Here is a 23,313-nt window from a genome sequence, read left to right as displayed (position 1 = left end):
CTTTCTCACAATGGAGAAGATAAAGGAGCGGTCCGAGGACATCAGAACCTCTATTATTAGCAAACACAAGACTTCCAAAGGGTGTAAGGCCATCTCCAAAGACCTTGGTGTTATTAAGAAGTTTGCCAAGCATCGAACAGTCAAGAGACTCCCAGGACATGGGGGAAAATTGACAAGAGATATCTTCGAAGGTTGGTGTAAATGGTGGAAAAAACACAATGTCAAACATCCAAAGACCTGAAGGCCAACCTGGAACAGTCTGGGGTTATGGTTTCAACAAGTACCATACGCCACACACTAAACCAAGCAGATCTTTTATGGGCGAAGGCCAAGGAAGAAACCATTGCTAAAGAAAATACATAAAAAGGAATGACTGATCTTTGACCATGAGTACCTTGAAAAATCACAATCCTTCTGGGAAAATGCTCTGTGGACATATTAAATAAAACTAGAGCTTTTTGGCAATGCAAAGGAACAGTTTGTTTACAGATGATGCAATGAAGCTTATACGGAAAAGAACACCCTACCAACAGTTAAGCATGGTGGAGGATCCAGAATGCTGTGGGGTTCCTTTGCTGCGTCTGGTACTGGAGGCCGTGACTGTATCACAGGTATCATGAAATCAGAGAATTATCAAGAGATTTAGAGTGAAATGTCCTACCCAGTGTAAGAAAACTTGGTTTGAGTAGAAAATCATGGGTCTTCTAGCAAGACAATGACACTAAGTAAACATCCAAACGTATTTCAAATTACAACATGCAAGGTGAAAAACAATGTTTTATTGCTGTATTACTCTGGACCACTATTTAAAAAACCCTGAGGATAGAACTTTAGTACATTTCCATTTTTTTCTGAAGATATTGTACAGTCTATGAAGGGGTGACAATAATGGTGCGCTGCAATGTATAGGTAAATATCTACAGGTGCAACAAAGATTCAAATTTGTGAAAACACAATGTAATATGTCATCCTTTACCCAATGAGTACACTTGTGCAATGAGAGCACAGAATCTGAATTCTCACACTTTCCCTAAACGTGACACCTACCTATGCCGCGAAGCTTGGCACTCTTGATAAACGCAATTGGTGTCACAGGCCCCGATGGCTGTCCCTGACGTATCTACCAACAGATTACCCAAATCTCTAGACATAGCAGCTATAAAACACTAGGATGATGTAAATCTAATATGTGACAATAGGATTCCGGATATAATGTACTCTTTATAAAGGGCCAGGGTATTAGTGTGGGTCTGTTGTAATGTAAGTGCAGCATGTGTCATAAGAAATAATATAGTGTGTGAGTAATCATCAGGAATTCCCCATATAAGCCACTTATTATACAGGTGTCCTTAAGATAAAAGCGATCCACCTATGTAGATCACAATCATTATCCCTTCACAAGATCTACACAAAAGATGTGTCACATAGACTTGGCTGCCCACATGGCGTGCCTCTATGCGTTTCCCCTTGTTTGGTATCGGCTTCCTCAGGGGGTCATGCTGAAGGATGCTGTGGAGTATACGACCCGCTCTGAAGTGTTCACTATGCTGCGTACCGCCAGATTTAAATCCCCCACCTACCTGCTTAATGATACAAACTGTAGAGGGAAAGTGTTCCTTCTTTTCCCTATTATTCTCCGCATCCCCGGAGCCTACTGCGCATGTGTCCAATAGTTACAGGTGCTAGAGGTAGGACGTGCCTATTGTGTCTACGCAGGCACCGGCCAGATAACCAGCTTTCAACTGCACATGCACCGATTGGCACATACCAAGTACCCCGCTCGTTCATGCGCCCTCCCGAATTCTTATGCTCCCAGTCACATATGGTGAAACCATATAGTGCTACGTGCGTGCGAAAAACTGGAAACCAACTCATTCCTGCGCATGCACGTCACGTACGTGACTGTGAGCATACGAATAAGGGAGGGCGCATGAGGATTTCTTACCTCTCGCGCCTGTAACTATTGGACACATGCGGCTCCAGGGACATTGTCTTGCAATATGATTTTTTACGGGTTATGGCAGGTGTTTCCCTCTGGTGACATTTACCTGTGACCGTCAGGTGGGCCGTGGTCTCCTGGTCACCGCTATCGCAGCTGTATTCCCCAGTGTCCTCCAGCCTCAGGTTATGGATCAGCAGTTCTCTCACGTTTCCTTCCTGCCGGATTTCATACTTTCCTCCTGCCTGTAATCCGAGCCCTGCTCTCCTCCACTGCACCACAGCGGAGGCCTTGGTGACCTCACATTGCAGGGTGACGGTGTGCTCCTCCGGGGCGTCAACATTGTGGAGCGGGCGAGTGAAGAGAATCGGGGAAGCTGGAGAGATCAAAGAACCCACAGATCAAGTCAGCAGAAGCAGTATGGTTATATATGGTGACACCGTATGTGTACATGAGGGGTCTAAAGATGGGGCCGACCTGTGAGGAGACCCCATACGTACAATCCTCCATGAGGAGACCCCACATGTACAATCCTCCATGAGGAGACCCCACATATACAATCCTCCATGAGGAAACCCCATATGTACAATCCTCCATGAGGAGACCCCACATGTACAATCCTCCATGAGGAGACCCCATACATACAATCCCCAATGAGGAGTTCCCACATGTACAATCCTCCATGAGGAAACCCCACATGTACAATCCTCCATGAGGAGACCCCACATATACAATCCCCCATGAGGAGACCCCCACATGTACAATCCTCCATGAGGAGACCCCACATATACAATCCCCCATGAGGAGACCCCCACATGTACAATCCTCCATGAGGAGACCCCACATATACAATCCCCCATGAGGAGACCCCCACATGTACAATCCTCCATGAGGAGACCCCGTATGTACAATCCTCCATGAGGAGACCCCGTATGTACAATCCTCCATGAGGAGACCCCACATATACAATCCCCCATGAGGAGACCCCCACATATACAATCCCCCATGAGGAGACCCCCACATATACAATCCTCCATGAGGAGACCCCCACATATACAATCCCCCATGAGGAGACCCCCACATATACAATCCTCCATGAGGAGACCCCACATATACAATCCCCCATGAGGAGACCCCCACATATACAATCCTCCATGAGGAGACCCCCACATATACAATCCCCCATGAGGAGACCCCCACATATACAATCCTCCATGAGGAGACCCCACATATACAATCCCCCATGAGGAGTTCCCACATGTACAATCCTCCATGAGGAGACCCCACATATACAATCCCCCATGAGGAGACCCCCACATGTACAATCCTCCATGAGGAGACCCCACATATACAATCCCCCATGAGGAGACCCCCACATGTACAATCCTCCATGAGGAGACCCCACATATACAATCCCCCATGAGGAGACCCCCACATGTACAATCCTCCATGAGGAGACCCCGTATGTACAATCCTCCATGAGGAGACCCCGTATGTACAATCCTCCATGAGGAGACCCCACATATACAATCCCCCCATGAGGAGACCCCCACATATACAATCCCCCATGAGGAGACCCCCACATATACAATCCCCCATGAGGAGACCCCCACATATACAATCCTCCATGAGGAGACCCCACATATACAATCCCCCATGAGGAGACCCCCACATATACAATCCCCCATGAGGAGACCCCCACATATACAATCCCCCATGAGGAGACCCCCACATGTACAATCCTCCATGAGGAGACCCCACATGTAAAATCCCCCATGAGGAGACCCCCACATGTACAATCCTCCATGAGGAGACCCCGTATGTACAATTCTCCATGAGGAGACCCCGTATGTACAATCCTCCATGAGGAGACCCCGTATGTACAATCCTCCATGAGGAGACCCCACATGTACAATCCTCCATGAGGAGACCCCACATATACAATCCCCCATGAGGAGACCCCCACATGTACAATCCTCCATGAGGAGACCCCACATGTACAATCCTCCATGAGGAGACCCCATACATACAATCCCCAATGAGGAGACCCCCACATGTACAATCCCCCATGAGGAAACCCCACATATATAATCCTCCATGAGGAGACCCCTACATGTACAATCCTCCATGAGGAGACCCCACATATACAATCCCCCATGAGGAGACCCCCACATGTACAATCCTCCATGAGGAGACCCCACATACACAATCCCCCATGAGGAGACCCCCACATGTACAATCCTCCATGAGGAGACCCCGTATGTACAATCCTCCATGAGGAGACCCCGTATGTACAATCCTCCATGAGGAGACCCCACATATACAATCCCCCATGAGGAGACCCCCACATATACAATCCCCCATGAGGAGACCCCCACATATACAATCCTCCATGAGGAGACCCCACATATACAATCCCCCATGAGGAGACCCCCATATGTACAATCCTCCATGAGGAGACCCCCACATGTACAATCCTCCATGAGGAGACCCCACATGTACAATTCCCCATGAGGAGACCCCCACGAGGAGACCCCCACATGTACAATCCTCCATGAGGAGACCCCGTATGTACAATTCTCCATGAGGAGACCCCGTATGTACAATCCTCCATGAGGAGACCCTGTATGTACAATCCTCCATGAGGAGACCCCACATATACAATCCCCCATGAGGAGACCCCCACATGTACAATCCTCCATGTGGAGACCCCACATGTACAATCCTCCATGAGGAGACCCCACATATACAATCCCCCATGAGGAGACCCCACATATACAATCCTCCATGAGGAGACCCCACATGTACAATCCTCCATGAGGAGACCCCACATGTACAATCCTCCATGAGGAGACCCCACATATACAATCCCCCATGAGGAGACCCCCACATGTACAATCCTCCATGAGGAGACCCCACATACACAATCCCCCATGAGGAGACCCCCACATGTACAATCCTCCATGAGGAGACCCCGTATGTACAATCCTCCATGAGGAGACCCCGTATGTACAATCCTCCATGAGGAGACCCCACATATACAATCCCCCATGAGGAGACCCCCACATATACAATCCTCCATGAGGAGACCCCACATATACAATCCTCCATGAGGAGACCCCCATATACAATCCTCCATGAGGAGACCCCCACATGTACAATCCTCCATGAGGAGACCCCCACATGTACAATCCTCCATGAGGAGACCCCACATGTACAATTCCCCATGAGGAGACCCCCACGAGGAGACCCCCACATGTACAATCCTCCATGAGGAGACCCCGTATGTACAATTCTCCATGAGGAGACCCCGTATGTACAATCCTCCATGAGGAGACCCCACATGTACAATCCTCCATGAGGAGACCCTGTATGTACAATCCTCCATGTGGAGACCCCACATATACAATCCCCCATGAGGAGACCCCCACATGTACAATCCTCCATGTGGAGACCCCACATGTACAATCCTCCATGAGGAGACCCCACATATACAATCCCCCATGAGGAGACCCCACATGTACAATCCTCCATGAGGAGACCCCACATGTACAATCCTCCATGAGGAGACCCCACATATACAATCCCCCATGAGGAGACCCCCACATGTACAATCCTCCATGTGGAGACCCCACATGTACAATCCTCCATGAGGAGACCCCACATGTACAATCCTCCATGAGGAGACCCCCACATGTACAATCCTCCATGAGGAGACCCCACATGTACAATCCTCTATGAGGAGACCCCGTATGTACAATCCCCCATGAGGAGACCCCCACATATACAATCCTCCATGAGGAGACCCCACATATACAATCCCCCATGAGGAGACCCCCACATGTACAATCCTCCATGAGGAGACCCCCACATGTACAATCCTCCATGAGGAAACCCCGTGTGTACAATCCTCCATGAGGAGACCCCACATATACAATCCTCCAAATTTGGACTCCTTATATATGTGGCAGGGGTGATCCGCAGCATCGGGGGTCCCTATGACCAGTATGGGATGTGGTCCCGTCTGCCACTACAAGGCTCTGCCGGAAGCTTCCATGAGGATTTGTCTATCTGCTCCTGTATTAATATGGCAGAGATATTAATATTAATTACTGGCCACAGTGCACAGCTGGTCATTCCCTCCGTCCATAGACGCCCGCCCTGGAGGACAGATATTATCTGCAGACATGTCACAATCACCTCAGAACAACATCATGGCCACCAGCAAGAAAACTCCTTACAAGCAAGGAAGGCTGTCCCTGTTACCCATAGCAACCAATCAGAGCGCAGCTTTCATTTTACCAGAGCAAGTTAGGAAATGTAAGCTGTGATGTGATTGGTTGCTTTGTGATTCTTCCTGGAGGACAGTTCTGATAAATGAGGCTAACAGTAGATGGATGGAGACTGGACCTCTCCATGGAGACGCCTGATGAGAGTGATGGTCCGCAGATAAGGTGGTGAGACAATGAGCCGATGACTGACTGGAGATCATCTTCGGGGCCTCAGTTCTCTCCCAGGAAAGAAAAACTGATAAAAGACAGGTGTGCGGGAAAAAAACCCATAAAATAATCTTGTAAAAACGGCACATATCTATATAATGCCTTTTATTTAAAGGTGCAGATATTCCCAGGAGGAGCCACCGGGGTGAAGGTGTCAGGAAGGAGCGCGGCCCGGACCGTGCAGGGACCGTCATGGCGGACGGGTGGGAACCACCTCCTTATACATTTTTCCGATTGCAGTCGTCTTATTACTATTTGTTTTAGGCGGTTTTCCACCTTTTTCCTCGCTGTGGGATTATAGTCGGCGGGTGTCACTGCCGTGGAGTAACGGACACGGCGACAGAATATTTACCTTGTACTTGCAGTCGTCCGATGGTCCTGACGTCTCCGCAGACGCAGGTGTAATCCCCATCATCTTCCTCACTGACCTCCCGGATGCTGAGGGTAGTGGTGCCTCCAGCTTGCTGCATGGTGTACTTGTCTCCAGGGTAGAGGACTTCATCGCCTTTTAACCACTGCACACACAAGTCCGCCTTGTTCAGCTCGCAGCACAGGGCGACACTCTCTCCCTCCAGAACTTCCACTTCTTTCAGTTCCTCTTTGAATATCACGGGAAGAGCTAAGAGATGAGAGGAGAGCAGATATGAGGCAGGCGTGGGCATGACCATCAGTCTGAGAAAAGTCGTCACTTATGACCAATGGCAACCACCATTGGCAAAATCAAAGATGGAAACAACCAGCATGAAGATGATCTGATCAATGTCTTGAGAGTTCCTACATAACCAGGACAGGTTTTCCACAAGAGTATTATTGTCAAAAAAATGTTAGCATCCCAAGGACGACTATGGAGAATAATTCTGACTCTTCTGCTTGAGGCTGACTAATCAATCCGTGATTGGAAACAGTAGAAAATAAGGAGCCTGGAATGTAAAATCTACACACAGGGCAATTTATCAAGAGTCCTAAGAAAAGTCGGTCAAAAATGGTAATTAGTCAAGAAATTAGAAAATTCAAAGTTTCCATCGAAATGCCAAAAATGCTTTTTGAAAAAAATACTGTAAGATGGTGGTCCGAGCATACTAAGGGGATGACAAGGAGGAATCATGAATGGACCATTTACCATTTACAAAAAGAAGCGCAGAGGTTGTAACATCTCCACACCGGCAGGAATATTCCCCAGAATCCTTCACGGTAACGTCACCGATGATGAGGTCGTGGGCCCAACCTTCCTGCTGCATACTGACCCCATCTCCTGGTGCCACAGCAATGTTTTCTTTCCTCCACTCCACCGGCATGTCGGACTTATTGAGCTCACAGTGTAAGGTTACCGTGCCACCTTCTAACACCTGAAGATCTTTCAGTTGCTGGATGAAGACTGCCGGCCGAGCTAGGAGAGGAGGGGAGCAATGAGATGATGAGAAAAAAGATTCTATAAAATATTACAAAAATAATAGAAAAATTTATATAGATCATCAAGGCCAAAATCAGTGACATAGATGAGGCGGACCTCGGGATGTGGTTACGTTGTGTGTCTGGTTCAGTCCAGCGCACATTTAATTAACTTCAAGCTTTAAAACCTGTTCAGTCACGGCCAATACATATGGTGAATGCTGAAAACCTGTCTGTCACTGACACACTGTAGGGTGAAACATAAACCTACCGCTGATGGTTATGGAAGCCGTCGTCTTCTGGCCTTCACAAACACAGCTGTACTGGTCAGCATCGGATAGTTCTAGATCAGTAATCTGGAGCTCTAATCTAGAGCCATCTTGCCCGATGTCATACTTGTCGCTGAGCTGTATTGTCTTTTCACCTTTTTTCCAATGTACTACAGCCGATGACTTTGTTACCTCACAGCGCAGAATTGCGGTTCCTCCTTCCACGACTTCCATGTTGGTCAATTCTGAACTAAAATGAGCCGGCAACTCTGAAGAAAAAGCAGAGATATGGGTGGGATGGAGAAGCTAGGCCATGAGGGATACAAGTTAGAATAGCTAGGACTCAAGGCACAACAGCCAGAGAAGTCAAGCCATCAGGGACCAAATCCAGAGTAGCAATGCAATGAGGGGCTACATCTGGAAGAGCCAGGCCATGAGGGTTACAAGCCTGAGGAATCGGATTGTAAGAATAAAAGCTGTAGAAGACGGCTCAAGTGGAAAAACAGCTGTAGCAGCTAAGCCATGAGAGGTAAACCTGGTCAGGCCATGAAATATACAAACTGGAAGAGCAAGGCTATGAGGGTTACAAAACTGGAGTGACCAGACTATGAGGGATCAAAGCTGGATGCGAAAGGCTAGGAGTAAAAAGCTGATGAAATGGATTCTGAGGTCAAACACAGAAGAGCTGGGTTGTGAAGCATTCAAGCTGTGAAAAAGAGCTGTGAGATAAAAGCTGGTGGAGCCAGATCACAAGAGATACAAAGCAGGTGAGCCGGGATATGAGGGATGAAAATACCAAGGATCTTTGCCATGAGGAATCCAATCTGGCATAGCTGTGCCTTGGGGTATACAAGCCAGAGGAACTGAGCCATGAGTGGTAAAAGTCATTCTTTGAACAGACTGGAGAAGCCTCTATAGAGATTCCTTACCAATCACAGTTAACGTTGCCGTAGTCGCCTCTTCACCGATGACACAAGTATAGTTGCCAGAATCCTCCAGGTTTATGTCTCGGATGACCAGTTCTGCATTGAGCTGTTCCTGATGCATCTTGTACTTATCACTAGGATGTAGAGTCTTCTGACCTTTCATCCACTGAAGTTGTGTATTTGGCTTAGTCACTTGACATTTGAAGACGGCTTCTCCGTGTTCGGAGACTTCACAGTTTTTCAATCCTTCCTTAAATAATACTGGTAACTCTGAGAAATGTCATAAAAATTACATGGTGAGGAGGAGACAAGAGTGTGGTAACTCCGAGATGCCATGGAAGCACGAATGAACCAACAATATAGTAAATTCCAGACAATGAAGAATTTCACACAACCATACACAATGACTGGAAATAATACTGCAGTCCATGATAATCAAGGATACAGAGATAATGGAAGCAGAGAGAAAATGAGGGTGGACAAATGATGAAGGTGGATAGATGAAGAAGGTGGAAGGAAGATGTAAGTGCAGATTTGATGAGGGTGGACAGGTGATTTAGGTTGACAGACGAAGAGGGTGGATAGATAGTGGAAGGGAGGGACAATCGTGGTGCTTTCAAATAAAGCGATGACGGGGTGGACATATGATGGAAGTGGAGAGATGATGAGCGTGAACAAATGATGGAAGTGGAGACGTAAGAACGGCGGAGAGATGATGAGGGTGGCAGATAATGAAAAGATGATGAGGATGGAGAGATGAGGTGGGTGGACAGGTGATGAGGGTGGACAGATTGAGATGAAATGATGATAAAAGAGGACAAGTGGCGGAGGTGGACAGATGTGGAGAGGTGATGGAAGAGATGGTGAGGGTGGACTGGTGATGGAAGAGCAGAGATGAAGAAGGTGATGATATGATGAGGGTGAACAGGTGATGCAAGTGGAAGGTGAAGGAAGTGCACAGGCAATGAAGGGACAGGTTATAGGAGTGGAGAAATCATGAGAGTGGTCATGCGATGTAGGGAGAGTGATGATGAGGGAGACAGGTTATGGAGAAGGAGAGGTGATAAGGGTGGACAAGTGATCATTATTTGTTAATGTCTGTATATAAGTTGCCATAATTATCACACGTAACGTTTTGATCTAAAGGAATCCACCAATCAGACATCTTTTATTCTACTATATCACTTGAGCCCAACACTTCTATTTACATTTGTGTCTGGAGACTGGAACATTTTATAACACTGATGACAACGCACAGTTACGGATGGGTCTTTTATTTGAAGGCTATGGGTGGACATTGTGGAGATCTGCTGACGATACACAGATCTATAGTTACCCTGTACTGTTATCATGGCTGTGCTCTGCTGGTCTCCACATAGGCAAGTGTAGGTCCCACTGTCCTTCAGCTCCAGGTTGTGGATTATCAGCTCGCAGTTGGCTCCTTCTTGGGACATGATGCAATTGTCGCTGGCTGTAATCAGGGACTTGTCTTTCTTCCATGACACCTGCATGCCGGGCTTACTCAGCTCACAGTGCAAGGTAGCCACCTTGCCCTCACTCAACACCTCGTTTCTCAGTTCTTCCACAAAAACAATGGGTAGAGCTAAAAAGTGTAGAGGCAAGAGATAATCTTAGGAGCGCAGAGATGACTTTCAGACTCCTCATGTGGTAATCTAGACATTCATCCGGCATACACATTGCAAAGCTTGCTATGAATAATACACCATAGGGTAGTAAGTATTTGTATAGATGCCTGCTCACCTGTCCAGGTCTTACATGTTTAGGCACAACACTGGGGTAGATATATGGTAGGGCTTCTGCAATCCTCCAGTTCTCAGAAGATGAGGTGAAGAAGCTGTATTAGGACGCACTGAGTCGTGAATAGTCCACATAAATAAATGTGTATTCCAGGATCTTCTGATGCACATTACAGAGCTGCAGACTAACTCCCATTCACTCCCATTCTCCCCAACCAGAAACATATAAGATCTTTCCCTCCATATCTACTTTCAGGGCACAGTAGGGAAGCCCCACTTTCTTGGTCTCATACTGTATGTCCCTTTCAAGTAAGAGAACTGTATTCCAAGAATCATCCCATATTATGGAATGAAATGTTGAGGTGCTGTGCGGCTCATGCGGGTAAGCAGAGGACATAAGTAAAGTATCTGTGACAGATGAGCACGTGAGATAGACTACAGAAGTATGGAAGGAAAAGATGGCATGTTCACAGGAAAGAGTACAAAGCTGTATGACGGGGCGCCGGCTGTTTCACGTCCAATCATGCTTCCTCTAGCTCCCCAAACATGACTGAACGTGACATGGCTGTTGCCCAGCATACACCCCGCTATTGTCCCCTCTGAACATGGTCTTTTATTAAAATAAAAAGAATGTACTTTCTTACACAGTTTGGCGAGTGCCGGATTTTGCTTCTAATGTTTGTGCCGAATATGTGCTTCACTTAGAGCACCGCTGTTACTATGTGTTCCTATACCCCGGCTTATTTTTGTCTGTTTGGATCAGCAGAGAGCAATGCCAACGACATGAAGTCCTATGCTTGACAAGATGATGGATTCTTAGGGTATTTACCCCTCAAGTTCAAAGATGCAGAGGTTAATGCCGGATGAAGAGACCTGAGTAGTCTCGAAAGCTTGCAATGTGTTACCATCTTTTCAGTAAGCCATTAAAAGGTATCAACTACTGAGGACTCTCAATTCTGATTCTTAAATTGTGTAGTGAGAGCCGACACAACAAGGAATAATAAATTATCTGAACCCGTCGTGAGCAATCGAGCCCCAGACCTCCGGGGTCTTGTTCACCGGTGTCTTCCTGACTTCTGGCCTTGTTCTCTACCTCTAATTTGGTCAATGTACATTGTTCAGTCAGAGATAGTAAAATCTGTACAGGATAATAAAGCCTAAGAACACACTTCATTTATCCTGTGAGTTCATAAGTCATGGAGACACATACATTGGAGACACACAGGATGAACAAAGAGATGAACACCAATCAAGAAACATCCAATCTCATCTGACAATCCTCTGCAATGTTCATCATTCAAAAGTGGACACAAAACATTAAAATCTCAACTTCACCATTCAAACCCATAGCAGCAAATCTACGTCTCGTGCACAATGTAAAGGAGTCACAGAGTAAGACAGATGGAGGAGAAAGATCATACTAATGGGTTTAGATTACAACAGTAAGGCTGTGTTCACACACAGCGGTTTTTCCGTGGTTTTTCCCGCGGATTTGTCAAAAAATCCGCGGGAAAAACGCAAAAAAGAAGCTTCCCATTCATTTCTATGCATTTAGCACTTTTTGTGCACATTGATGCGTCTTTTACCGCGAAAAAAAAACGCATTGCGGTAAAAACCGCAGCATGCGCATTCATTTCGCGGATTTTTCTGCGTTTCTGGCTAGTTCAATGCGTTTTGAAAACATGCCAGAAAAAAATGCATCGAAACCGCGCAAAAACGCGCAAAAACCGTGACGAAAACGCGCTGAAAACGCAAAGACAAAAAAGGCGCGGTTTCTGGGAAGGTAGTCAGGTTTTTGAGCAGAAATTTTCTGCTACGTGTGCACTTAGCCTAACAGATCGTTATCACACAAGGAGCCCACAAACCCCAACATTACAAATGGAAAAACAGAAAAGGGATTGGATGGATAAGCTGAGGACTAGAGGAGTGCAACTGTGGCTGTGGTCTTAGATGATGGTCAGTGACAATGGATGGAGATGGGTGCAATGGGTTAATGAATTATCAAGATCTGGTAGAGATGATTACCCTTCACGCTCAGGAATGCGGTGGTCTGTTGGTCTCCGCACATACATGTGTACTCCCCGGCATCTTGAGGGTCCAGGTGACTGACAGCCAGCTCAGCGGTGAGACCCTCCTGGATGATTCTATACTTGTTTCCAGTGATGAGAGTCTTCTGTCCTCTTCTCCACTCCAGAGTAGCCTTTGTTTTAGTCACTGTGCAACATAATGTCACAGATTCACCTTCAACTCCTTCCATGTTCTTCAATTGTTCCTTAAACCGTAGAGGAAGAGCTGATAGAAGTGGAAAAATCATATGAAACAACGGGTGGGGCAGAAGGTCCACCATTACACAGATGCGGGCAGGAGATGAGTGATGGTATACAGGCAGGACAATCATTGTGCATGTTGCAGTGCCAGAAGGTATCTCCAGGGGTGGTGGTCGTTATCACTGGTTGTGATGGTGGTTATCATCAGTTCAGATAATGGTTATCACTGGTGGGGATGGTGGTTATCATCAGTTCAGATAATGGTTATCACTGGTGGGGATGGTGGTTATCATCAGTTCAGATAATGGTTATCACTGGTGGGGATGGTGGTTATTACCAGAGGTGAGGGTTACGATGGTGGTGCTGATGATTATCACTGGCGATGATTGTGGTAATGGTTACAATAGTGATGATGGTGGTTATCAGTCCTAGTGATGGCTGTAGTGGAGGTGATGATGGCAGCTGTGAAGGTGGTTATTACTGATGGTCATGATAACTGTGTTGCGATGGCAGGGCTTGAGAATTATGAATCTTTACCATTAACAGTGAGAGAAGCTGTTGTCTGGTGGGCTCCACAAATACAGGTATACTCCTCTGAGTCTGCCACATCCACATTATCAATGACAAGCGCTGCGGTGACCCCATTCAGGATGAACCTGTACTTGTCACTTTCCTGCAGGACCTTACATCCTTTCCTCCACGCTAGAAATACTTTGGGCTTGGTTACCTCACAGCTCAGAGTAATGGACGCTCCCTCAGAAGTTTCCTTGCTCTTTAATTCCTTTCTAAATCGTGGTGGAGGAGCTGACATAGAATGAATAGCACTCAGATTACAGGGTACATAGAGATGGCGGTCACTCTCCACTAGATCACATGATACATAGAGGTAGAGGTCACGCTACAAGATTTCATGGTACATAGAGGATCAGGTAGAGGTCAATCTCTACTAGATCACATGGTACATAGAGGATGAGGTGGTGGTTAATCTACAAGATCACATGGTATATATAATTCTCTACTAGATCACATGGTACATATTAGATCAGGTGCTGGTTACTCTACAAGATCACATGGTACATAGAGGATCAGGTAGAGGTCAATCTCTACTAGATCACGAGGTACATATTGTATCAGGTGGTGGTTACTCTACAAGATCACATGATACATAGAGGATGAGGTGGTGGTTACTCTACAAGATCACATGATACATAGAGGATGAGGTGGTGGTTACTCTACAAGATCATATGGTACATATCATTCTCTACTAGATTATATGGCAAATAGATGTTCAGATGGAGGTAATTTTCTAGTAGATTATACATTGAGGCTCATGTGGAGGTCACTCTCTACTAGATCCCATGGTACATAGAGGGTCAAGTGGAGATCACTTTGCCAGATCACAAGGTATATACTGTATAAGCTCAGATGGAAGTCACTGTCTACTAGATCACATGGCAAATAAAAGTTCAGATGGCGGTCATTCTAATCTAGATTACATTGTACACAGAGGTTCAGGAGGAGGTCACCCTCTAGTAGAAGTCTTCAAACAGAGGCTGGACAGACATCTGACTGGGATGATTTAGCGAATCCTGCTTTGAGCAGGGGGTTGGACCAGATGGCCCAGGAGGTCCCTTCCAACTCTACGATTCTATGATTCTATGAGATCACATGGTACACAGAGGATCAGGTGGAGGTCACTCTAAGATCAAATGATACATAGAGACTCAAGTGGCTGTCACTCTACTAGATCACATAGTACATTGAGGTTCAGGTGGAGGTTGCTTTGCCAGATTACAAGGGATATAGAGGCTCAGATGGAGGTCACTCTTTACTAGATCACATGGTACATAGAGACTCAGGTGGAGATCACTTTGCCAGATCAAATGTAATATAGCATCTTAGGTGGAGGTCACACTCTACTAGATTACATGGTATATAGAGACTCAGGCGGCAGTCAATCACTATAGATGTACATCACAGGGACATGAAAGAAGCTGAGTTGTAGATCACTATCTGCTAGATCTCAGGGGTTTGGGCTCATAAGTATCTGAGCTATAAGTTTATAGCTAATGAATATTAACCTTAGTTGCATTTTCGCATCTGCTGTGGTCACACTCGATCTTTTGTTTTGGACGATGTTATGAAATCCAGAGCTAAAAGATCCCCAAAACATTGGTTCACTTATGCTTGAGCCTATGGATGGTTTGGATGAATGTTGCTGGATGTAGATGTACTCTATTATCGCATAGGGTTAACAGAGAGGGGTCCTGTGCTTAGGATCTCCATAGCTGAGCCAGAACAAAGAGTGGCTCCTGCTGGGATGTAATACATCCATCTGAATGGCAGCCATGCATTGCTGCTTTTCTGGACAGGCAATGTTCCCCAGGTGACATCACCTGTTTGCTCTAGTGCCATGAGGCGGACCCAGCGGTAGTCTGATAGGAGCCGCCACCGTGAGATATGGCCATGTCTAAACGTGTATGATGTTTTCCTCTACCATCAGTAATAACTGATGAGAACCAGAGGTCATCAAAAACCGAAGGGATCAATCCATTATGAGCTCTCTCTTATAAATCACAGAGCCACCTCATAAGTCTCAAAACCCCAATTCACAGAACTGATAAAGGGAATGTTACTGAGGCCTAAAGACAATGGGTGCAAATGAGAATGAAAGGTGATCGGTCCGTAACAAGATGGAGACGACAAATGGAGACAGCACCGAATACGACATCACATGAGGAGGAGGAGTAGAGTGTACACACGGCATATGGCAGGAATGAAAAGCAAGAGCGCAAAAACTGATGGGAAATTACCCTTCACGACCACGGACGCTGATGATTGCTGGTCTCCACAGACACACGTGTACTCCCCGGCATCGTCAAGGGCCAGGTCATGAATAACCAGCTCAGCCACCAGACTGTCCTGGACCAACTTATATTTGCTGCTTGGTTTCAGTGTCTTCTGCCCTTTCCTCCATTCCAGAGACGCCTTTGGTTTGGTCATGGTGCAGCGTAGTGTCAGCGATTCTCCTTCCATGCCTTCTTTATTGTCCAATCCAATGGTAAATCGTGGAGGAAGAGCTGGAAAACAAGAGTGACAAGAGCAGAGTAGTGATAAGGAGGAGGACGCACATGATGATGGCGGGATAGAGGCCAACAGCCAGGAGGTTAGGGAAGAGACCATGATGATGGCGGGATAGAGGCCAACAGCCAGGAGGTTAGGGAAGAGACCATGATGATGGCGGGATAGAGGCCAACAGCCAGGAGATTAGGGAAGAGACCATGATGATGGCGGGATAGAGGCCAACAGCCAGGAGGTTAGGGAAGAGACCATGATGATGGCGGGATAGAGGCCGACAGCCAGGAGGTTAGGGAAGAGACCATGATGATGGCGGGATAGAGGCCGACAGCCAGGAGATTAGGGAAGAGACCATGATGATGGCGGGATAGAGGCCAACAGCCAGGAGATTAGGGAAGAGACCATGATGATGGCGGGATAGAGGCCAACAGCCAGGAGGTTAGGGAAGAGACCATGATGATGGCGGGATAGAGGCCGACAGCCAGGAGGTTAGGGAAGAGACCATGATGATGGCGGGATAGAGGCCAACAGCCAGGAGATTAGGGAAGAGACCATGATGATGGCGGGATAGAGGCCAACAGCCAGGAGGTTAGGGAAGAGACCATGATGATGGCGGGATAGAGGCCAACAGCCAGGAGGTTAGGGAAGAGACCATGATGATGGCGGGATAGAGGCCAACAGCCAGGAGATTAGGGAAGAGACCATGATGATGGCGGGATAGAGGCCAACAGCCAGGAGGTTAGGGAAGAGACCATGATGATGGCGGGATAGAGGCCAACAGCCAGGAGATTAGGGAAGAGACCATGATGATGGCGGGATAGAGGCCAACAGCCAGGAGGTTAGGGAAGAGACCATGATGATGGCGGGATAGAGGCCGACAGCCAGGAGGTTAGGGAAGAGACCATGATGATGGCGGGATAGAGGCCAACAGCCAGGAGGTTAGGGAAGAGACCATGATGATGGCGGGATAGAGGCCGACAGCCAGGAGGTTAGGGAAGAGACCATGATGATGGCGGGATAGAGGCCAACAGCCAGGAGGTTAGGGAAGAGACCATGATGATGGCGGGATAGAGGCCGACAGCCAGGAGGTTAGGGAAGAGACCATGATGATGGCGGGATAGAGGCCAACAGCCAGGAGGTTAGGGAAGAGACCATGATGATGGCAGATTAGAGGCTGACAGCCAGGAGGTTAGGGAAGAGACCATGATGATGGCGGGATAGAGGCCGACAGCCAGGAGGTTAGAGAAGAGACCATGATGATGGCAGATTAGAGGCTGACAGCCAGGAGGTTAGGGAAGAGACCATGATGATGGCGGGATAGAGGCCAACAGCCAGGAGGTTAGGGAAGAGACCATGATGATGGCGGGATAGAGGCCAACAGCCAGGAGGTTAGGGAAGAGACCATGATGATGGCAGATTAGAGGCTGACAGCCAGGAGGTTAGGGAAGAGACCATGATGATGGCGGGATAGAGGCCGACAGCCAGGAGGTTAGGGAAGAGACCATGATGATGGCGGGATAGAGGCCGACAGCCAGGAGGTTAGAGAAGAGACCATGATGATGGCAGATTAGAGGCTGACAGCCAGGAGGTTAGAGAAGAGACCATGATGATGGCAGATTAGAGGCTGACAGCCAGGAGGTTAGGGAAGAGACCATGATGATGGCAGATTAGAGGCTGACAGCCAGGAGGTTAGGGAAGAGACCATGATGATGGCGGGATAGAGGCTGACAGCCAGGAGGTTAGGGAAGAGACCATGATGATGGCGGGATAGAGGCCAACAGCCAGGATGTTAGGGAAGAGACCATGATGATGGCAGATTAGAGGCTGACAGCCAGGAGGTTAGAGAAGAGACCATGATGATGGCAGATTAGAGGCTGACAGCCAGGAGGTTAGGGAAGAGACCATGATGATGGCGGGATAGAGGCCAACAGCCAGGAGGTTAGGGAAGAGACCATGATGATGGCGGGATAGAGGCCGACAGCCAGGAGGTTAGAGAAGAGACCATGATGATGGCAGATTAGAGGCTGACAGCCAGGAGGTTAGAGAAGAGACCATGATGATGGCAGATTAGAGGCTGACAGCCAGGAGGTTAGGGAAGAGACCATGATGATGGCGGGATAGTGGCCAACAGCCAGGAGGTTAGGGAAGAGACCATGATGATGGCAGATTAGAGGCTGACAGCCAGGAGGTTAGGGAAGAGACCATGATGATGGCGGGATAGTGGCCAACAGCCAGGAGGTTAGGGAAGAGACCATGATGATGGCGGGATAGAGGCCGACAGCCAGGAGGTTAGGGAAGAGACCATGATGATGGCGGGATAGAGGCCAACAGCCAGGAGGTTAGGGAAGAGACCATGATGATGGCGGGATAGAGGCCAACAGCCAGGAGGTTAGGGAAGAGACCATGATGATGGCGGGATAGAGGCCGACAGCCAGGAGGTTAGGGAAGAGACCATGATGATGGCAGATTAGAGGCTGACAGCCAGGAGGTTAGGGAAGAGACCATGATGATGGCGGGATAGAGGCCGACAGCCAGGAGGTTAGGGAAGAGACCATGATGATGGCGGGATAGAGGCCGACAGCCAGGAGGTTAGAGAAGAGACCATGATGATGGCAGATTAGAGGCTGACAGCCAGGAGGTTAGAGAAGAGACCATGATGATGGCAGATTAGAGGCTGACAGCCAGGAGGTTAGGGAAGAGACCATGATGATGGCAGATTAGAGGCTGACAGCCAGGAGGTTAGGGAAGAGACCATGATGATGGCGGGATAGAGGCTGACAGCCAGGAGGTTAGGGAAGAGACCATGATGATGGCGGGATAGAGGCCAACAGCCAGGATGTTAGGGAAGAGACCATGATGATGGCAGATTAGAGGCTGACAGCCAGGAGGTTAGAGAAGAGACCATGATGATGGCAGATTAGAGGCTGACAGCCAGGAGGTTAGGGAAGAGACCATGATGATGGCGGGATAGAGGCCAACAGCCAGGAGGTTAGGGAAGAGACCATGATGATGGCGGGATAGAGGCCGACAGCCAGGAGGTTAGAGAAGAGACCATGATGATGGCAGATTAGAGGCTGACAGCCAGGAGGTTAGAGAAGAGACCATGATGATGGCAGATTAGAGGCTGACAGCCAGGAGGTTAGGGAAGAGACCATGATGATGGCGGGATAGTGGCCAACAGCCAGGAGGTTAGGGAAGAGACCATGATGATGGCAGATTAGAGGCTGACAGCCAGGAGGTTAGGGAAGAGACCATGATGATGGCGGGATAGTGGCCAACAGCCAGGAGGTTAGGGAAGAGACCATGATGATGGCGGGATAGAGGCCGACAGCCAGGAGGTTAGGGAAGAGACCATGATGATGGCGGGATAGAGGCCAACAGCCAGGAGGTTAGGGAAGAGACCATGATGATGGCGGGATAGAGGCCAACAGCCAGGAGGTTAGGGAAGAGACCATGATGATGGCGGGATAGAGGCCGACAGCCAGGAGGTTAGGGAAGAGACCATGATGATGGCGGGATAGAGGCCGACAGCCAGGAGGTTAGGGAAGAGACCATGATGATGGCGGGATAGAGGCCGACAGCCAGGAGGTTAGGGAAGAGACCATGATGATGGCGGGATAGAGGCCGACAGCCAGGAGGTTAGGGAAGAGACCATGATGATGGCGGGATAGAGGCCGACAGCCAGGAGGTTAGGGAAGAGACCATGATGATGGCGGGATAGAGGCCGACAGCCAGGAGGTTAGAGAAGAGACCATGATGATGGCAGATTAGAGGCTGACAGCCAGGAGGTTAGGGAAGAGACCATGATGATGGCGGGATAGAGGCCAACAGCCAGGAGGTTAGGGAGGAGACCATGATGATGGCGGGATAGAGGCCGACAGCCAGGAGGTTAGGGAAGAGACCATGATGATGGCAGATTAGAGGCTGACAGCCAGGAGGTTAGGGAAGAGACCATGATGATGGCAGATTAGAGGCTGACAGCCAGGAGGTTAGGGAAGAGACCATGATGATGGCGGGATAGAGGCCGACAGCCAGGAGGTTAGGGAAGAGACCATGATGATGGCGGGATAGAGGCCGACAGCCAGGAGGTTAGAGAAGAGACCATGATGATGGCAGATTAGAGGCTGACAGCCAGGAGGTTAGGGAAGAGACCATGATGATGGCAGATTAGAGGCTGACAGCCAGGAGGTTAGGGAAGAGACCATGATGATGGCGGACTAGAGGCTGACAGCCAGGAAGTTAAGGAAGAGACCATGATGATGGCAGATTAGAGGCTGACAGCCAGGAGGTTAAGGAAGAGACCATGATGATGGCAGATTAGAGGCTGACAGCCAGGAGGTTAGGGAAGACACCATGATGATGGCAGATTAGAGGCTGACAGCCAGGAGGTTAAGGAAGAGACCATGATGATGGCAGATTAGAGGCTGACAGCCAGGAGGTTAGGGAAGACACCATGATGATGGCAGATTAGAGGCTGACAGCCAGGAGGTTAGGGAAGAGACCATGATGATGGCAGATTAGAGGCTGACAGCCAGGAGGTTAAGGAAGAGACCATGATGATGGCAGATTAGAGGCTGACAGCCAGGAGGTTAAGGAAGAGACCATGATGATGGCAGATTAGAGGCTAACAGCCAGGATGTTAGGGAAGAGACCATTATGATGGCAGATTAGAGGCTGACAGCCAGGAGGTTAGGGAAGAGACCATGATGATGGCAGATTAGAGGCTGACAGCCAGGAGGTTAAGGAAGAGACCATGATGATGGCAGATTAGAGGCTGACAGCCAGGACGTTAGGGAAGAGACCATGATGATGGCAGATTAGAGGCTGACAGCCAGGAGGTTAAGGAAGAGACCATGATGATGGCAGATTAGAGGCTGACAGCCAGGAGGTTAAGGAAGAGACCATGATGATGGCAGATTAGAGGCTAACAGCCAGGATGTTAGGGAAGAGACCATTATGATGGCAGATTAGAGGCTGACAGCCAGGAGGTTAGGGAAGAGACCAGGATGATGGCGGATTAGAGGCTAACAGTCAGGAGGTTAGGGAAGAGACCATGATGATGGCAGATTAGAGGCTGACAGCCAGGAGGTTAGGGAAGAGACCATGATGATGGCAGATTAGAGGCTGACAGCCAGGAGGTTAGGGAAGAGACCAGGATGATGGCAGATTAGAGGCTGACAGCCAGGAGGTTTGGGAAGAGACCATGATGATGGCAGATTAGAGGCTGACAGCCAGGATGTTAGGGAAGAGACCATGATGATGGCAGATTAGAGGCTGACAGCCAGGAGGTTAAGGAAGAGACCATGATGATGGCAGATTAGAGGCTGACAGCCAGGAGGTTAAGGAAGAGACCATGATGATGGCAGATTAGAGGCTAACAGCCAGGATGTTAGGGAAGAGACCATTATGATGGCAGATTAGAGGCTGACAGCCAGGAGGTTAGGGAAGAGACCAGGATGATGGCGGATTAGAGGCTGACAGCCAGGAGGTTAGGGAAGAGACCAGGATGATGGCAGATTAGAGGCTGACAGCCAGGATGTTATGGAAGAGACCATGATGATGGCAGATTAGAGGCTGACAGCCAGGATGTTAGGGAAGAGACCATGATGATGGCAGATTAGAGGCTGACAGCCAGGAGGTTAAGGAAGAGACCATGATGATGGCAGATTAGAGGCTGACAGCCAGGAGGTTAAGGAAGAGACCATGATGATGGCAGATTAGAGGCTAACAGCCAGGAGGTTAGGGAAGAGACCATGATGATGGCAGATTAGAGGCTGACAGCCAGGAGGTTAGGGAAGAGACCATGATGATGGCAGATTAGAGGCTGACAGCCAGGAGGTTAGGGAAGAGACCAGGATGATGGCAGATTAGAGGCTGACAGCCAGGAGGTTTGGGAAGAGACCATGATGATGGCAGATTAGAGGCTGACAGCCAGGATGTTAGGGAAGAGACCATGATGATGGCAGAGTAGAGGCTGACAGCCATGTGGTTGGGGAAGAGACCATGATGATGGCAGATTAGAGGCTAACAGCCAGGATGTTAGGGAAGAGACAATGATGATGGCAGATTAGAGGCTGACAGCCAGGATGTTAGGGAAGAGACCATGATGATGGCAGATTAGAGGCTGACAGCCAGGATGTTAGGGAAGAGACCATGATGATGGCAGATTAGAGGCTGACAGCCAGGAGGTTAGGGAAGAGACCATGATGATGGCAGATTAGAGGCTGACAGCCAGGAGGTTAGGGAAGAGACCATGATGATGGCAGATTAGAGGCTGACAGCCAGGAGGTTAGGGAAGACACCATGATGATGGCAGATTAGAGGCTGACAGCCAGGAGGTTAAGGAAGAGACCATGATGATGGCAGATTAGAGGCTGACAGCCAGGAGGTTAGGGAAGACACCATGATGATGGCAGATTAGAGGCTGACAGCCAGGAGGTTAAGGAAGAGACCATGATGATGGCAGATTAGAGGCTGACAGCCAGGACGTTAGGGAAGAGACCATGATGATGGCAGATTAGAGGCTGACAGCCAGGAGGTTAGGGAAGAGACCAGGATGATGGCAGATTAGAGGCTGACAGCCAGGAGGTTTGGGAAGAGACCATGATGATGGCAGATTAGAGGCTGACAGCCAGGATGTTAGGGAAGAGAACATGATGATGGCAGATTAGAGGCTGACAGCCATGTGGTTGGGGAAGAGACCATGATGATGGCAGATTAGAGGCTGACAGCCAGGATGTTAGGGAAGAGACCATGATGATGGCAGATTAGAGGCTGACAGCGATGAGGTTAGGGAAGACACCATGATGATGGCAGATTAGAGGCTGACAGCCAGGAGGTTTGGGAAGAGACCATGATGATGGCAGATTAGAGGCTGACAGCCAGGATGTTAGGGAAGAGACCATGATGATGGCAGATTAGAGGCTGACAGCCATGTGGTTGGGGAAGAGACCATGATGATGGCAGATTAGAGGCTGACAGCCAGGATGTTAGGGAAGAGACCATGATGATGGCAGATTAGAGGCTGACAGCCAGGATGTTAGGGAAGAGACCATGATGATGGCAGATTAGAGGCTGACAGCCATGTGGTTGGGGAAGAGACCATGATGATGGCAGATTAGAGGCTGACAGCCAGGATGTTAGGGAAGAGACCATGATGATGGCAGATTAGAGGCTGACAGCCAGGATG

At 48.5% G+C, this 23,313-nt stretch overlaps 1 protein-coding gene across 1 annotated transcript in view; it reads right to left on the bottom strand.

Moving 5' to 3' along the window:
• Positions 1 to 23,313, bottom strand: part of OBSCN (obscurin, cytoskeletal calmodulin and titin-interacting RhoGEF) — a 636,219-nt gene that overhangs the window by 502,219 nt on the left and 110,687 nt on the right. The window contains exons 43-51 of the mRNA XM_073561015.1: positions 15,860 to 16,126; positions 13,584 to 13,850; positions 12,772 to 13,071; positions 10,359 to 10,625; positions 9,026 to 9,292; positions 8,099 to 8,365; positions 7,559 to 7,825; positions 6,791 to 7,057; positions 2,049 to 2,315 (exon numbers count right to left, since the gene is read on the bottom strand). Of these exons, the coding sequence (XP_073417116.1) occupies positions 2,049 to 2,315; positions 6,791 to 7,057; positions 7,559 to 7,825; positions 8,099 to 8,365; positions 9,026 to 9,292; positions 10,359 to 10,625; positions 12,772 to 13,071; positions 13,584 to 13,850; positions 15,860 to 16,126 (2,436 nt within the window). The remainder of the gene's footprint in view (positions 1 to 2,048; positions 2,316 to 6,790; positions 7,058 to 7,558; positions 7,826 to 8,098; positions 8,366 to 9,025; positions 9,293 to 10,358; positions 10,626 to 12,771; positions 13,072 to 13,583; positions 13,851 to 15,859; positions 16,127 to 23,313) is intronic.

Source organism: Dendrobates tinctorius, unplaced genomic scaffold (assembly GCF_039654945.1).
Source record: "Dendrobates tinctorius isolate UK_male_01 unplaced genomic scaffold, ASM3965494v1 ptg000311l, whole genome shotgun sequence".
NCBI classification, from domain to species: Eukaryota; Metazoa; Chordata; class Amphibia; order Anura; family Dendrobatidae; genus Dendrobates; species Dendrobates tinctorius.
Note: the sequence above shows the minus strand (reverse complement) of the source record. Positions and strands in the feature narration are given on the sequence as shown.